The sequence below is a fragment of the Doryrhamphus excisus genome, linkage group LG5 (assembly GCF_037039965.1).
Source record: "Doryrhamphus excisus strain RoL-2023G ecotype Guam linkage group LG5, RoL_Dexc_Guam_v1.1, whole genome shotgun sequence".
Lineage (NCBI taxonomy): Eukaryota > Metazoa > Chordata > Actinopteri > Syngnathiformes > Syngnathidae > Doryrhamphus > Doryrhamphus excisus.
Window position 1 is genome coordinate 10,613,735 of NC_136361.1, and position 17,371 is coordinate 10,631,105.

At 41.8% G+C, this 17,371-nt stretch overlaps 2 protein-coding genes across 3 annotated transcripts in view; one reads left to right on the forward strand and one right to left on the reverse strand.

Moving 5' to 3' along the window:
* The first annotated feature begins 2,505 nt into the window (after window positions 1-2,505).
* On the forward strand, window positions 2,506-7,222 carry LOC131105188 (uncharacterized). 2 transcript variants are annotated; one of them, XR_009119893.2, is made up of 3 exons: window positions 2,506-2,673; window positions 3,143-3,325; window positions 6,441-7,220. XR_009119893.2 is itself a non-coding variant. In XM_058053054.2 (3 exons), exons 1-3 carry the CDS (start codon window positions 2,579-2,581, stop codon window positions 6,869-6,871), a joined length of 798 nt encoding a protein of 265 aa, XP_057909037.2. In that variant the 5' UTR covers window positions 2,507-2,578; the 3' UTR covers window positions 6,872-7,222. The 2 variants fall into 2 exon arrangements, 1 of the variants encoding a protein (XP_057909037.2); XM_058053054.2 differs by having other exon boundaries at window positions 2,507-2,673; window positions 3,054-3,325; window positions 6,441-7,222.
* Window positions 7,223-7,764: 542 nt separating this feature from the next.
* Window positions 7,765-17,371, reverse strand: part of LOC131105183 (aldehyde dehydrogenase, mitochondrial-like) — a 35,659-nt gene continuing 26,052 nt past the window's right edge. Inside the window, exons 9-13 of the mRNA XM_058053047.2 lie at window positions 16,302-16,486; window positions 13,799-13,963; window positions 10,035-10,192; window positions 9,608-9,722; window positions 7,765-8,025 (exon numbers count right to left, since the gene is read on the reverse strand). Of these exons, the coding sequence (XP_057909030.2) occupies window positions 7,993-8,025; window positions 9,608-9,722; window positions 10,035-10,192; window positions 13,799-13,963; window positions 16,302-16,486 (656 nt within the window). The 3' untranslated portion in view covers window positions 7,765-7,992. The remainder of the gene's footprint in view (window positions 8,026-9,607; window positions 9,723-10,034; window positions 10,193-13,798; window positions 13,964-16,301; window positions 16,487-17,371) is intronic.

Consider the following 17,371-nt stretch of genomic DNA (forward strand, 5'->3'; position numbering starts at 1 on the left):
TCCCCAATGAATGATGCCTTGTCGGCCTTGCCCTACTATGTCCGCATGTTTAAGGACGGCCTTTGCCTGTTCTACATCTGGTCTCAATTTCCTTCTGGTTGCTAGGGTGAGAGAAACACCCCAAACCAAGAAGCAATGAAGTCTGTAAAATTCATTCATTCATTCATTTTCTACCGCTTTTTCCTCACGAGGGTCACGGGGGATGCTGGAGCCCAGCTGTCTATAGGCGAGAGGCGGGGTACACCCTGGAATGGTCGCCAGCCAATCACAGGGCACATATAGACAAACAACCATTCACACTCACATTCATACCTATGGACAATTTGGAGTGGCCAATTAACCTAGCATGTTTTTGGAATGTGGGAGGAAACCGGAGTACCCGGAGAAAACCCACACATGCACGGGGAGAACATGCAAACTCCACACAGAGATAGCTGAGGGTGGAATTGAACCCTCATCTCCTAGCTGTGAGGTCTGCGCGCTAACCACTAGACCGCCGTGCCACCCGTCTGTAAAATTAAATAATTTAAAAAAAAAACAATTCCAAAAATTGTTACAACTATAATGATGAAAATGGTAATATTAATGATGATTATAATGATGGTAATAATGCTAAAGATTATAACAATAATGATAATAATAATAATGATAATAACAATAATAATATTACAATAATATTAATAACAGGGGAAAACAAGACAGTGGCATGAACATGATTATATCTTGTAAAAAGGGGTAGACATTTATAAGCTTTTGCCTCAGCCTACTCCTTTTGGGCTTGTGATCAGATAGTTGAATACAAATGTAAATATTGGAAAGTTATATTTTGATTGATGTAAGAAATGCACTGTAATGTTTCATATATTTGCCCAAATAAAATAATTAAAAAAAAACCTATGGGCCCCAAGTACTAAAGATTTGGCCAGTCCTGCCCACTTCCTCACTGCCGTATGTTCACTCCAGTCTGTTAGCACGGGACCACGTGACCTCACACATGCTCAATGATGAAAAAAATGTATACAATAATGAAATAAAGCCATATTTTGTAAAGTTAATTCTACTAAAACAATTGTTCTCGTATAATAATATGCAAAGATATGTAATAATACTTGTAATAATAGTTTGTAGAAATGACAGAAAGACAAATGGTGATTTGGTCACTCGACTTGGCAACATTCCGACCCCTCTTGATGACATATTTTTCCTCAACAAACAATAAATCTAGCCACTTTTTCTGGGGTTTTGTTAGGCAGGGGACTCACAAGTGTAAGCAGGTATCTTGTGTTCTCACAGGTCCGGCCCACCCAAAGGCAGCCACAAGCTGGCAGAAACCAGTCAGGTTCCGAGCCGCGAGGGTGGAGCTGGCACTGTTTTACATCGCCATATCTAAAACACAAATGTTACTTAATCCTCTGTTAGCCTAGATAAAAGCAGAGGCGTGTTTATATCTTATTGTTAGTCTATTTCTACTACTTATTAGAAAAATAAAGTGGATTAGCTCACAAAATAATGAATAAGCCTACTATATTAGTAGGTTTCTCATGATCCCAGCTGAACTTTGAGAGGCTCTGGCTGAGATAATATATTAAAGTTTTATTTTATTTTTATGAAATTATGGACAATTTTAAATTAATAAACTATTAACGAACAATTCTAAAGTTAATTAAGGTATTTTATTGACTTAGGGGTTATGTCTTTTCCTACAGCATACATCATTTGCAAATGACATGCAAATTAGATGATGACATCATCTGGAGTCTTCTCGACACCCAATAGTTATTTTCCTTACTGTAAAGTTGGCAACAGTGGCTGCTGTACTGATCTAACTTCTTTAATATTTGGGGTAGAGATGTGAATGAGATATGGAATTAAAATTCAAGTCATGATTTATCAGAGAGAATTAATCACAGACTTGATTTTCCAAATTTAAAAATTTTATAGCACTGCTACAAATGGGAATGCATCCAATTTCCTTTTTATGACATTAGGACACTACGATTGGAGTAGCACTATTGTCACCATAGCAATCAATTCGTGTAGTTTAAAAACAGTACTGTTAGCATTAGCTAAATAGGTAGCAGTCGTCCTTGCTATCGTACAGTTAGCATTTAGAACTATACAACTCATTGGTATTTTCGTCTTCTAAAAGTACAACATTTCAATACTATTGGAGGGTCGAGGAAAACTATCAATTACGGAAAAATCGAGCCATTTACAGACTTTTGGCCATTAGCTTCCAATTTACCGTGGCAAAATGTCCGCCTTTTGTACCATGAATTTCCATTACTGCCTGCTGGACTGGAGTGGTCACCTTTGTGAATGTTTCAGCACTGCCCAATGCAGTGGTCGCGTACTAACCGGAAATGACACCGCAATAGTTTATTCATTTCATTTCATTGTTGTGTTCTTTTGTTTTGCTGAGTTTTTTTAAATCACAAAAGCTACTCGCCTCATCTTCTGTTCACTGCCATCCTAAGCGGTCTTAGTCCCTCCCTTTCCGCTACGATGACGACAGTTGGGGGGCGCGAGCTTCGCCGCCATTTTGGTAGGCAGCACCCCTGTACAGTTCACTTCGAAGATGTGCTCGGCACATTGTTCGGCAATAAATTGTAGAAATCGAAGATTGAAAAGACCAGATTTATCATTTTTCAAGTTTCCCAGAAACAAAGACAGGTATGTGTCATAAATGCGTTGTTGACTGATGACACCGGTAGTTATAAACAAACGGGATAGTGGCCAAGACGCCAAGTGTGTATGTACTCAAAGTGTAGTTCCATATAGTCTATCTGTGTTGTGTGAGTGATGATGATTAATGGCGTTATGGAAGTAAATGTAGCTTTGTGTAAATACCGCGAGTCAATTATCATAACAAGATTACTGTACGGGTAATTAATGATGCCATGTGTGTTCCTAATAGAGCCAATTGGTGATAGCTGACCTGTGTCTTACCTGCCATGTGTGGGAGTAAAACATTTGTTTTCTGCGTCGAATGTGCAAATCCAGATCCAGTTAAATATTTGTTTCCATTTTCTTCATGTTTAAAACACTGTCAGATGTCGGCAATGGGTTGTAAGCGCCAGAAGAACAGACCTGCTGAGTCGGACCACATGCTACATCTCCACTAACTGCCACTTGTGCGCAGAACACTTCACCGAGGACCAGTTCTCCAACCGGCAAGTGAAGAACAGGCTGAACTGGAACGCCGTTCCGAACGTCTTTCAGTTTCCCGATCCTCCCGAGTCCGACTCAACACGACGTGGTCCCAGGAAGAGGAAGCGGGCTGCTGGCGACTCCAGCACGGATGCAGCAGCAAAGCAGCAGAAGGGTCGGTGTACACCTTTTGGCCATTTGGGAAAGTTCCTTACTGTTTAAACGCACACAGCAAATTTTGCTGCATGTGAGTTAAAATCAACTCAATCTGAGTGGACATGCGTGACCATCCATTGACTCCACAGGAGAGTTAATAGAACTCTGCTTTTGGAGTTGATCTTTTACCCCCTATTCAGAGTTAAAACTCAACTCTTCTTGGTGTTAAAATACTAATCTTTAGAGAGTAAATTGTGACTCTCGAATGGAGATGAACTCTTAACCGGTGTTAAAAGCCAACACTTAATATATAGTTAATTTAATTTAGAGTTGACATGAATTTTACATGCAAAAATTATTACACTGAACATTTTACTGTGTACGACATTCATTCATTTTCTACCGCTTTTTCCTCTCACTGAGGGTTGTGGGGGGTGCTGGAGCCTATCCCAGCTGTCTTGGGGCGAGAGGCGGGGTACACCCTGGACTGGTGGCCAGCCAATCACAGGGCACATATAGACAAACAACCATTCACACTCACATTCATACCTATGGACAATTTGGAGTCGCTAATTAACCTAGCATGTTTTTGGAATGTGGGAGGAAACCGGAGTACCCGGAGTAAACCCACGCATGCACGGGGAGAACATGCAAACTCCACACAGAGTTGGCCGAGGGTGGAATAGAAACCCTGGTCTCCTAGCTGTGAGGTCTGCGCGTTAACCACTAGTCCGCCCGAGATGGCCTCAAAGATCTAAAATTAATCCTTAGTATGAGTCCTTAATCGTAAATTTGGTATTTTTGTAGTTAGGTCATAGAAAACCTGTTAACCTGTTAAACCCTCAAAATACACTTTTATAACATTGGAGCCCTCTAGACATGAAATAACAACCCTATAGTCACCTTTACACTCATATTACCCAATATTCATTCATTCATTTTCTACCGCTTATCCTCACGATGGTCACAGGGGGTGCTGGAGCCTATCCCAGCTGACTTCGGGTGAGAGGCGGGGTACACCCTGGACTGGTGTCCAGCCAATCACAGGGCACATATAGACAAACAACCATTCACACTCACATTCATACCTATGGACAATTTGGAGTGGCTAATTAACCTAGCATGTTTTTGGAATGTGGGAGGAAACCGGAGTACCCGGAGAAAACCCACGCATGCATGGGGAGAACATGCAAACTCCACACAGAGATGGCTGAGGGTGGAATTGAACCCTGGTCTAGCTGTGAGTCCTGCGCGCTAACCACTCATCCGCCGTGCCGCCTTGTCTCTGCTGTTTCACAGTTAAACACAGTAATTTTTTACGACAGAAATATAAAAAACATTGTATGAGCCTATCTAACCCTGACTTATAAAAAGAAAGCTTTTTCGCACAACCATGTCGGCGCTACTTGGAATTGTTTCTTTCCTTACCGTTTTCGACAAGCAGACACAGACTGAAGAACAATAAACATTTTCAGGAACGGTGAATGATGAACAGAAAGGTGGTTAGCTAAAGCTAAGTAACGCGGGTAATACAAAAAAAAAAACAGTTACTCACCAACTCCAGGGGTGTGTCAGCGCAGGTCCCTGAACACCCATGAAATCAACTCCAAAAAATGACACTGCCTGGTAGTAGTCCTTAACACATGTGGTAGTCAGGGTTAAAAAAAATCAACTCCAAAAATTCAACTCTTTCACTCTTTTTTTACTTTAACTCCAGATTTTTCAACTCAAGAAATTTGCTGTGTAGGTCTCATAGACATCTAGACAAGAAATAACACCCCTATAGTCAGCTTTACACTCCTATTACTCAATACAGTAGACATATAAGAGTAAATAAGGGATAGAGAACCTGTTTGTACGACCTTCTAAAATATGTTTTTGACATTATTAGAGACATCTAGACAAGAAATAACACCCCTATAGTCAGATTTACACTCCTATTACTCAATACAGTAGACATAATAGTAAATAAGGGATAGAAAACCTGTTTGTAAGACCTTCTAAAATATGTTTTTGACATTATTAGAGACATCTAGACAAGAAATAACACCCCTATAGTCAGCTTTACACTCCTATTACTCAATACAGTAGACATAAAAGAGTAAATAAGGGATAAAAAACCTGTTTACGACCTTCTAAAATATGTTTTTGACATTATTAGAGACATCTAGACAAGAAATAACACCCCTATAGTCAGCTTTACACTCCTATTACTCAATACAGTAGACATAAAAGAGTAAATAAGGGATAAAAAAACCTGTTTACGACCTTCTAAAATATGTTTTTGACATTATTAGGAGACATCTAGACAAGAAATAACACCCCTATAGTCAGCTTTACACTCCTATTTCCCAATATAAGGGTAAAGAAGACATGGAAAATCTGTTTACGACATTCTAAATGACCAGACCAGACCTTGATAAGTAATTTCCGCACTGTGTGAGTCCTTAGTACGAGTCCTGAATCATAAATTTGGTATTTTTGTAGTTAGGTCATAGAAAACCTGTTAACCTGTTAAACCCTCAAAATACACTTTTATAACATTGGAGCCCTCTAGACATGAAATAACACCCCTATAGTCACCTTTACACTCATATTACCCAATATTCATTCATTCATTTGGAATGGGAATGGGGGTGCTGGAGCCTATCCCAGCTGACTTCGGGTGAGAGGCGGGGTACACCCTGGACTGGTGGCCAGCCAATCACAGGGCACATATAGACAAACAACCATTCACACTCACATTCATACCTATGGACAATTTGGAGTGGCCAATTAACCTAGCATGTTTTTGGAATGTGGGAGGAAACCGGAGTACCCGGAGAAAACCCACGCATGCACGGGGAGAACATGCAAACTCCACACAGAGATGGCCGAGAGTGGCCATTGAACCCTGGTCTCCTAGCTGTGAGGTCTGCGCGCTAACCACTCGACCGCCATGCCACCCCAATTCTATATTCACTAGTTGATTGCTGGTCTTAAAGGCAATTTTTATGCTTGAAAATGCTTAATTTGGGGGAAATTGTGTACAATGGGAGTTGACACGCAGCTCCAGACGGAATACTCACCCAGTCTCATAGGTCCAACGGCCCCCGCCTCTGAAGAGTTGATGTGCAATCTTTTTTTCCTTCCAGTCACGGCAGGTACGTCCCCTGTCCTGGATGAACACACATACAGTAAGCCGGAGACAGACAGCCCCAGAAGCGACAGCCCACCTGTTAGTTCTCCCACATGCAGCACCCCATCACGGTCGCCATCGCCATCGCCCGAACATGCGGAGCCACTCTCGGCCGAGACGCAGAGCGAGCTTTTGCGGAAAGAACGTCAGAGAACACGTCGCCTGAGAGAAAAGCTGTCCTCGCTGAAAAAGTCCATGGAAAAAGCAGCAGAAGAATCCAGATCTATCCAGGGCATCATCAACAATGCTAAACAGTTTCTCCAAGAGCCGGCCTTGTCCTTTTTCGCTTTGCAACTTGAGAATGGGACCAAGCCGGGTAAGAACTTTACAGTGTGTAAGAAGTGTCTCACCAGGATGGAAGCTGTCAGAGAAAAGTGTGCATCCTGACAGTTTTTCTATTCACGTCTCATATTCTCTAGTGAGTCTCTAGCCTTCAATAAATCAACTATCATTAGCCGACACAGTGCCTTGCTTGCTTGCTCTCACCACTCACCAATACAAAACTCATTTTACAAGAATGAAAACATTTAAAGACAAAATGTAATTAAATTTTACAATAATTTTTATTAAGAAATATATAGAAAACCTTTTTACTATCTTCTTAATATCCTTTTTTTAATTAAAAAAATATGAGAACATACGTATGTTGAAGTGTGTAATCTACAATTTTAAATCGTGTCCAGACTAGGATGGAAGGTATTTGTTATTGTAATGACCTACTTCACCGCTAGAGGGCTGAAGAGACCCTTTGAAAGCATTGACGTGTACTATATACATACGTACATACTAAGGATATACATACGTATGTATATGTGTATATATATATATACACACACACACTACACTATACACACACTACTATATATGACCTTCAATTCATGGTATCCTATATTGTACTTGTACATGGTATTTCATATTACGGATGTGGTACGGATCACTTGTATTATGGTATATATTACAGTATATTTGGTAGGATGTTGTAGTGTACATTTTCTCACGTCATTCTTTGTATTTGTTCTTTTAGTTCACTCACACTAAATCCTTCCCCTTTTTCCCCCCAACCATCATTAAGCTTTGCCTGAAAAACCTCCCTGTGCCTCTGTGGCCATGTAAACCTTTTGGCTGAGTTGGGGCTATAAAATGTAAAAAAAAAAGGCAAAGCAATGCCGAGGAATTCTTGTGTGAGTGGATCAGACTGCATTCTCACTCTGGACTTTGGCTTTCTGTTCTTTCCCAGGCTTTTGGGTATGTGTGTGGGGGGGCAAATAGACACAAACAGCTCAAATATCATACTGGTTTTTATGCTTTTTTTATTAATAGCAACAAAAGGATGTGTTATGATTATAAAATGTGTAATTTGCACACAATATAACACATGGTAAAAAAGTGTATGAACTGTGTGTGCAAAAAAATGTTTTATCCAAAAAAGGCACAAAACTAACCCTCAACAAACATTAATGGATGTTTGCCAACGCGTCCATCAATCAAACTCTGCTGCTGCTTCATCTTTAAGAATTCTTCTGGGGTACTCTCATAGTCACCTGGCAACACACACAAAGTACATTTATGTCATTTACTCCATCACACACACACACACACACATCTGCCTTTTCTTATGTCAACACAAGCGCATCCAAAGTGCAGGCCTTTTTTTATTGCCCCGTGGAACATTCCAAAATGATCATTTTACAAGAAAATAAAAAAGAAAACAACAAAAGAAATTGAAAATACAGCAGAAATTTGACAAGAATAAAGTCAAAGTATTGGGAGAAGAAAGGTGAAACGCAAAGAGAAAAAGTAATTTAAGGAGAATAACATGGTAATATCACGAGGGAAATGCAAGTCATGTTACATGTACTTCGGTAAATTCAGGACATTAAGGAAAAGTCATATTAACGTGAAATAATAACTTGGAGAATAAACTGGTGGTACTGTGAGGTGAAAGAAGGTCATGTCATATTCAAGAAAATGTGTCAAAAAAATAAAGTTGTCATTTTTTCTAAACTACATATAATATGATGGAATAAGGTAAATATTTTGGCAATAAAGTCTCAATTATAAGAAGAATGGCTGGAAATAAAAACAACATTTTACAAGAAGAAAGTGAAAATATTAAGAGAAAAATGTGATTTAAAACAGAGAAAAAGTTGCAGTTTTAATGGCAATGGTTTAATTTCATTTGAACATGCATCAAATTACAATTGAGTGCATCCCATAATCAGTTCACAGTTCCACATGTCCAAAAGGAGTAGGAAGAAGCAAAGCTTATTAAATCCTACTCTTCCGTCTGGTACTTTTACAATCACTAACTGTTACATTTGTTCACTTCCTGCTTTCCATAATACAGTTTAAGGCTTAATTTTTTTTTTTTAATAATGTACCTCGTACCGAAGTACGCGGTGATATGAGCATCCAATGCCATAATGTGTACCATAGTAAGTGTCAATATAGTGATATATATAGCACATCATGACTGGTTCAAGACTCTTCATCCTTGTATTTAGCAAACATCAACTGCTTGTATTGTTTCTTGAATTGGCTCATCGTTGTGCATTGTTTGAGGTCCTTACTCAATCCATTCCATAGTTTGATTCCACATACTGAAATGCTATGGTTTTTTAACATAGTCCTAGCAGTATAGTCCTAGAAGTATTGAATGACATTTTTAGCTAATTGGTTATTTTTAGCCTTATGCATTATTTGAACCGTTTGAAGATGAACTATATCAGCAAGTTGAAGTATTTGTGATTTTAGAAATAAGGAGTCAGTATGTTCTCTGTAGGCGGCGTTATGAATTATCCTTACTGACCTTTTTTGCAGTACATTTAGCGAGTGAAGATTGCTTTTATAGTTATTAGCCCATATTTCCACACAATAAGTAAGATATGGTAGAACCAGAGAGCAATAAAGAGTGTGGAGTGATTTCTGATTGAGAACAAATTTTGCTTTGTTCAATACTGAAATATTTCTGGCCACCTTATGTTGTATATTTGTAATATGAGGTTTCCAGCTCATATTTTCATCTATTGTGATCCCAGAAATGTATTTTCCTTCACCCTTTCAATGTCCACACCGTCTATTTGTATTTGCTGGTGCGTGGGGTTCTATTCAGGTAGCAGTTACCGTTTTGACTTCGGTGTAGTTGTCCAGGCCGTACTCTCCCATCTCTCTGCCGTTCCCTGAAGACTTGTATCCTCCAAACGGGGCCTGGACCCCGAACACATCATAGCAATTGATCCTGTGGGGAACAAATACCACAGCGTTCATTCACTTGCTGCAAACATGAGTATATTCATAATAATTTTTTTGGCATGTGGTTGTTTTTTTTGTTTGTTTGTTTTTTTAGACGTTAGCCACGGAGATCCCCAGAGATCCGTGCTTGGACCAGCACAGTTGCATCATCACACGCTTGCCCTTGGGCAGCATGATCAGGTTTCCACCTTCCACCGTGATGCACACCACACAAAACTTGGAGTGGAAAACCCATGCCTGTTCTTCAAGCACTTCCTGTTTATAGTTGGCTGAAACCCCGGTGGAGTTTGTGTCCTACCAGACTGTGCCAACACGGAGTGCGTTGGAAATGTAGCTGGCCTTGTCGATGTCTTTTGTGAACACGCCAGCTGCCAGGCCGTATTTAGAATCGTTGGCTCGCTCCACCACCTCCTCCAGCGTCTTGAACTTCAGGATCTGCATGACTGGACCAAATATCTACAAAACACAACAAGACATCGTACTGGAAAGGCTGAATGTACGGTACAACTTTAGTGTACCATGTAGTACAGTGCATCCGGAAAGTATTCACAGCGCTTCACTTTTTCTACATTTTGTCATGTTACAGCCTCATTCCAAATTGTATTAAATTAATCTCTTACCTCAAAATTCTACACAAAATACTCCATTATGACAATGTGAAAAAGGTTTTTTTTTTACTTTTTTGAATTTATTAAAAATAGAAAAGAAAAAATCCCATTTACATAAGTATTCACAGCCTTTGCCATGAAGCTCAAAATTGAGCTCAGGTGCATCTTTTTTCCACTGATCATCCTTGAGATCTTTCTACAGCTTAATTGGAGTCCACCTGCAGTAAATTCAGTTGATTGGACATGATTTGGAAATATAATAACTGTCTATATAAGGTCCCACAGTTGACTGTGCATGTCAGAGCACAAACACCAAGCATGAAGTCAAAAGAACTGTCTGTAGACCTGCGAGACAGGATTGTCTTGAGGCACAAATCTGGGGAAGGATACAGAAACATTTCTGCTGCTTTGAAGGTCCCAATGAGCACAGTGGCCTCCATTATTCGTAAATGGAAGACGTTTGGAACCACCAGGACTCTTCCTAGAGCTGGCCGGCCTTCTAAACTGAGCGATCGGGGAAGAAGGGCCTTAGTCAGGGAGGTGACCAAGGCCCCGATGGTCACTCTGTCAGAGCTCCAGCGTTCCTCTGTGGAGAGAGGAGAGCCTTCCAGAAGGACAACCATCTCTGCAGCAATCCACCAATCAGGCCTGTATGGTAGAGTGGCCAGACGAAAGCCACTCCTTAGTAAAAGGAACATGGCAGTCCGTCTGGAATTTGCCAAAAAGCACCTGAATGACTCTCAGACCATGAGAAACAAAACTCTCTGGTCTGATGAGACAAAGATTGAACTCTTTGGTGTGAATGCCAGGCGCCATGTTTGGAGGAAACCAGGCACTGCTCATCACCAGGCCAATACCATCCCTACAGTGAAGCATGGTGGTGGCAGCATCATGCTGTGGGGATGTTTTTCAGCAGCAGGAACTGGCAGACTAGTCAGGATAGAAGGAAAAATGAATGCAGCAATATATAGAGATATCCTGGATGAAAATATTGCTGCATTTATTTTTCCTTCTATCCTAACTAGTCGAATAATGGAGGCCACTGTGCTCATTGGGACCTTCAAAGCAGCAGATATTTTTCTGTATCCTTCCCCAGATTTGTGCCTCAAGACAATCCTGTCTCGCAGGTCTACAGACAGTTCTTTTGACTTCATGCTTGGTGTTTGTGCTCTGACATGCACAGTCAACTGTGGGACCTTATATAGACAGTTATTATATTTCCAAATCATGTCCAATCAACTGAATTTACTGCAGGTGGACTCCAATTAAGCTGTAGAAAGATCTCAAGGATGATCAGTGGAAAAAAGATGCACCTGAGCTCAATTTTGAGCTTCATGGCAAAGGCTGTGAATACTTATGTAAATGTGATTTTTTTGTTTTCTATTTTCAATAAATTCAAAACATGTCAAAAAAACCTTTTTTCACATTGTCATAATGGAGTATTTTGTGTAGAATTTTGAGGTAAGAGATTAATTTAATTCAGTTTGGAATGAGGCTGTAACATGACAAAATGTAGAAAAAGTGAAGCGCTGTGAATACTTTCCGGATGCACTGTACAGTACATACAGTGCAGTATACCAGTATACTAGTATACTACTAGTATACTGGTATACTGTGTGAGGACGCTCGACCGTACGTATGAGCACGGAGCCGTCACACCCAAGGTGTGCTTGCCCGCTTATAATACTATGGGAATGTTAATAATAATATCATAAGACAATAATATTAAGAAAAAAGTCGCCATTTTTCCCGAATGAGCTGGTAATTTGATGAGGACACATAATGTCATTTTAGTAGCATAGAAATGAGAGTTATAATATTATAACACATAAAATAAAGCTAAAGCTGTACTTTTTAGAACGTTGGGTTGAGAAAAAAAGTTATATTATAGGAGGAGGCTGAAAACATTATGGAAATATATCCATCATTTCAAGGAAAAGCTTACATAATCTGCTTGAAACATCAGCTCTGCCATGATGACGGTCCTCGTGGGAATGGACCAGACGACAATGTCTGGCCAGAGGGAGGTAGGTGTTAATTGCTGGGGGAACTTTAACTTCCGGTCGAGGTCTGTTCTCATGGTCCATTGGTCCATTGGTCCAAGGGAATGAAGATTGGATCAGCGCCTGTGATGTTGGTGGGCTGCTATTGTTGGCTTCCAGCCTGCGCGTCTCTAAGAACTCAGCTAGCTTCTGTTAGCACTCTGTCATGGTGCCACCTGTACCGGTCCTGCGTCGGTGCCGCCTTGTGCCCCGATAGAATGTACCGCAGGCTCGGACTGCCGGCACTGCAGAGCTGGAAAAACTCTTCTGTGCCGTACCAGGTATGCAGATTCTTGGGACTGGGAAGAGCGTCACGTGGTCCTGATTACGAAGCTCTGCATATCGACCCACGTCATGGTTCTGTTTCCTCCCATGTTGTCCAATTCCCTTGCTGCTGGCTGACGACCTTGATTTTGTAACACTCTTCAATCTTGACAACTTCTGACTTGATGACTAGATCTTTCCTCTCCTTCCTCGTTGCCTTGGACCACATCTTGGGTGCTGTTCCCCATCCAAGGCTGGTCCTGCCTTGCTGTTGCACCCCGACAACTTCTTGATGTTTCAGGCGTGTAATAGCCTGGTCGACAGGCTGTGTGGCATCCCACTTTCGCCCAATGTGGACTTGGGCCTTGATGTATTGGATAGACGGATGGGTGGATCGCTAAGCTCGAAAATGAGTCTCACCCTCTCCTGTCTGTAGCCCCAAGCTTATAGACTTCAGTGGTGGAAAGGCATCGAAGAAGGCGTCTAGCTTCTCAGCTGTGGATGGTGTCATGGCACAAGGCTTAAGGGGCCACATCAGGCACTGGTACAAAGTGGACTGGTAACACCAAACCTTGAGCTTCCCAGGCAGGAGGCTCTGGTCGATCTTACTTAGGCCATCCAGGAGCCGGGAACCAATCGAGGCACCAATCTATCAGAGAGATCCGCTGTGTAAAGCCTTCAAAGACTCCAAACCGATTGGCTTGTCAGGAGTGGGATCTTCTCGCCGTCAACTGAGAAGATGTTGTTGCTTCGTACCCCTTTTCTGATGGAAAGTCGGGACTTAGCTGGTTTTATCCGCATGCGGATGGAAGAAATCAAGAGCAAAGTGGATGAGCTGGTGGGGAACAGACCCATATGCACTTGCGAGGTTCAGTCAGACCTGATCCGATTTGTTCCGCTTTGCTGTCTGAATCTGGTCCCAGATCATAGCTGAGTGTTCCTCACAGCCTGGAAAACCAGGAACACCTGCCTTATGACAACTGGTATCTATGAAGCCGTTTGCCAGAAGATAGTTGGACATGCTTTTAGCCATTACCGAGAACAAAATCTTTCCTTCTGAATTGGCTGATTTTACTTCATTGGCCGATGCACCTCAGACGGTGCCGGTGGGATGGCTGCACTGATGTTCTATCTACACGTGTACGTACCTCCTCCCTGGCGATGGTCATGTCATCCTGGACATCTCCAAAGACGGTAGGTTGGATGAAGTATCCTCTGTCCGCAGCTGCACCACCCCCGCACATCAGTTTGGCGCCTTCTCTTTTCCCGCTGCTGATGTAACCCAAGATCTTGTTGAACTGCTCCTCATCCACCTGCAGACGCACATAAAACCTCCTCACTACCTTCTACTTACACTTTGGAACTTCATTACAACACCCCTCCAGTCGCCTTTAGATAGTCTTTGTTTACTCCACATTGCTAATGCACAGGCTACAGGACCACAGCGCATAGCAAGCTACCGAGCTAACAAGTTAGCCTCCGATTTATTTATTCTAAACTCTATGTGTTCCAAATGGAGTGGGAGGAAAAACAAAGTAAGAAGCCAAAAATTTACAACTTCCACATGGAGCATTCGGAATAATCGTTTCATGTGGGAAGAGTTCCAGATGGAGGTGGAACTGCATCAGGGATCAGCTCTGAGCCCCTTCTTGTTTGCTATGATGAGGGACAGGCTGACAGATGAGGCTAAACAAGAATCTCCATGGACTATGATGTTTGCAGATGACATTGTGATTTGCACTGAGAGTAGGGAACACATGGAGGAGATGCTAGAAGAGTGGAGGTTTGCCCTGGACAGGAGAGGAATGGAGATTAGCTGCAGCAAAACGGAGTATATGTGTGTGAATGAGAGAGACCCAAGTGGAAGAGTGAGGTTACAGTGGGACGAGTTAAAGAAGGTGGAGAATTTTAAGTACTTGGGGTCAACAGTTCAGAAAAATTGAAGATTGTGAAAAGGAGGTGAAGCAAACAAGATGAAAGGGGTGGAGAAAAGTGTCAGGCATGATGTGCGATTGAAGATTTCAGCTAAAATGACAGGAAAGGTATACAAAACTGTGGTGAGACCAGCCATGTTGTTTGGTCAAGAGACAGTGCCACTGAGGAAAACACAGGAAGCAAAACTGGAGGTAGCAGAGATGAGGATGCTAAAGTTCTCCTTGGGAGTGACCAGGATGGATAGGATCAGGAACGAGTACATCAGAGGGGCATTACATGATAGAGGCCTTGGAGATAAAGTCATGTCCAGAGGAGAGATAGTGAATATATTGGTAGAAAGATGCTGCCTTTAGGGCTGGTTAGCACGCAGACCTCACAGCTAGGAGACCAGGGTTCAATTCCACCCTCGGCCATCTCTGTGTGGAGTTTGCATGTTCTCCCCGTGCATGCGTGGGTTTTCTCCGGGTACTCCGGTTTCCTCCCACATTCCAAAAACATGCTAGGTTAATTAGCGACTCCAAATTGTCCATAGGTATGAATGTGAGCGTGAATGGTTGTTTGTCTATATGTGCCCTGTGATTGGCTGGCCACCAGTCCAGGGTGTACCCCGCCTCTCGCCTGAAGACAGCTCCAGCACCCCCCGCGACCCTCGTGAGGAAAAGCGGTAGAGAGAATGAATGAATGAATGAATGAATGGCAACCTGGACTGGTCGCCAGCCAATCACGGGGCACAAATACCCTTATACCCTTCTCTCCAGCACCCTGGAATTGACTTTCCCAGCTTGGCTGATGAGTGTGATCCCCCGATAGTTGGAACACACCCTCCGATCACCCTTCTTGAAAAGGGGGACCACCACCCCGGTCTGCCAATCCAAAGGTACTGTTCCAGACTTCCACACAATATTGAAGGGACGTGTCAGTCAAGACATGTCATCCAGAGCCTTGAGGAATTCCAGGCCAAATTTTGACCACCCCAGATACCTCAGCTGCGGTGATGGAACTGTCCTCAGACTCTGCTTCCTCTATGGAAGGTATGTCAGTCGGATTGAGAAGGGCCTCAAAGTATTCCTTCCGCCGTCCGACTACATCCTCAGTTGAGGTCAGCAGGCCCCCGGAAGGTTTGCCAGAACCTCTTTGAGGCCGACCAAAAGTCGAATTCGGCAGTGGCCCGAGTTTTTGCCTCGACCACCGCCGAAGCCGCTTGGCCTGACGGTACCTGTCAGCTGCTTCAGGAGTCCCACAAGCCATCCATGCTCAATAGGACTCCTTCTTCAGCTTGACGGCAACCCTGACCTCTGATGTCTACCATCGGGTTCGGGACCAGGCGCCACGACAGACCAATCAGCTGTCTCAGCAATGGAGGCACAGAATATGGCGCATTCGGACTCGATATCCCAGTCCTCCCCTGGGATGCAGGTGAAGCTCTGCCGGAGGTGAGAGTTGAAGTTCTTTTACTAAAAGAATGTTATTGTAATATTACCAAATACTAATATTTTATTAAATGAATTACAACTTTTTTCTCTTAATGTGTTAACATGATTCTTGTAAAATTTCAATTTTTGCAGTTTTTTTGTGTGTGTGGAGGGGGGTCATGTTAAAAAATTATATTTGAATATGGGCCAATTAAAAAAAGAAACAAAACATGCTGCCAATGGCCCTGGGGCCGCACTTTGGACTCCCCTGATAAGGTCTAGTGTATAGCATTGCGAGTGTTACCTGGGGTCCCTGCTCTGTCTTTAAGTCGAAGGGGTTTCCCACCACTCGTCTCTTGGCTCTCTCAGCGCTGCGTTCCACAAACTCCTCGTAGATGTTGGCTTGGACGTACGTGCGAGAGCCGGCACAGCAACACTGACCTTGGTTGAAAAACAGAGCCAAGTGGGCCTGCTCCACCGCATCCTCCACTGGACATGGAACACACAAAATCAGACTAAACAAATACTTGCACACATATACATATACAATATACAGTATATATGTACACACAGTACCCTATACAAACACACAGTATACAATACATGCATACTGTACAGTATATTGTACATACAGAGTGAGTAAATACCTTGTTCACATTCTAAAACTATACTTTAACAAGAAAAAAAAACAAAAAAGCAAAAATGGGAAAATCAGTAATAATTTTAAAAGAATAAACTAAATATATTGCGAAATTTGACAAAAAATAATGTCATCATATTATGGGGGAAATTACTTCATTTTAGTGAAAGAAAAAAAAATTGAAATGTTAAAAATTTTTTACTTCATTTGAACATGCATCAGATTACAATTGAGTGCATCCCATAATCAGTTCACAGTTCCACATGTCCAAAAGGAGTAGGAAGAAGCAAAGCTTATTAAATCCTACCCCTCCATTTGGTACTTTTACAATCACTAACTGTTACATTTGTTCACTTCCTGCTTTCCATAATACAGTTTAAGGTTTTTTGTTTTTTTTTTTTAAATAATGGACCTCGTACCGAAGTATCGTTGTCGTTGTGCATTGTTTGAGGTCCTTACTCAATCCATTCCATAGTTTGATTCCACATACTGAAATGCTATGGCTTTTAACGTAGTCCTAGCATAGAAGTGTTTCAAATGTACTTCTTCCCTGAGATCATATTTCTCCTCTCTTGTAGAGAAGTATTGGATGACATTTTTAGCTAATTGGTTGTTTTTAGCCTTATGCATTATTTTAGCTGTTTGACGATGAACTATATCAGCAAGTTGAAGTATTTGTGATTTTAGAAATAAGGAGTTAGTATGTTCTCTGTAGGCGGCATTATGAATTATCC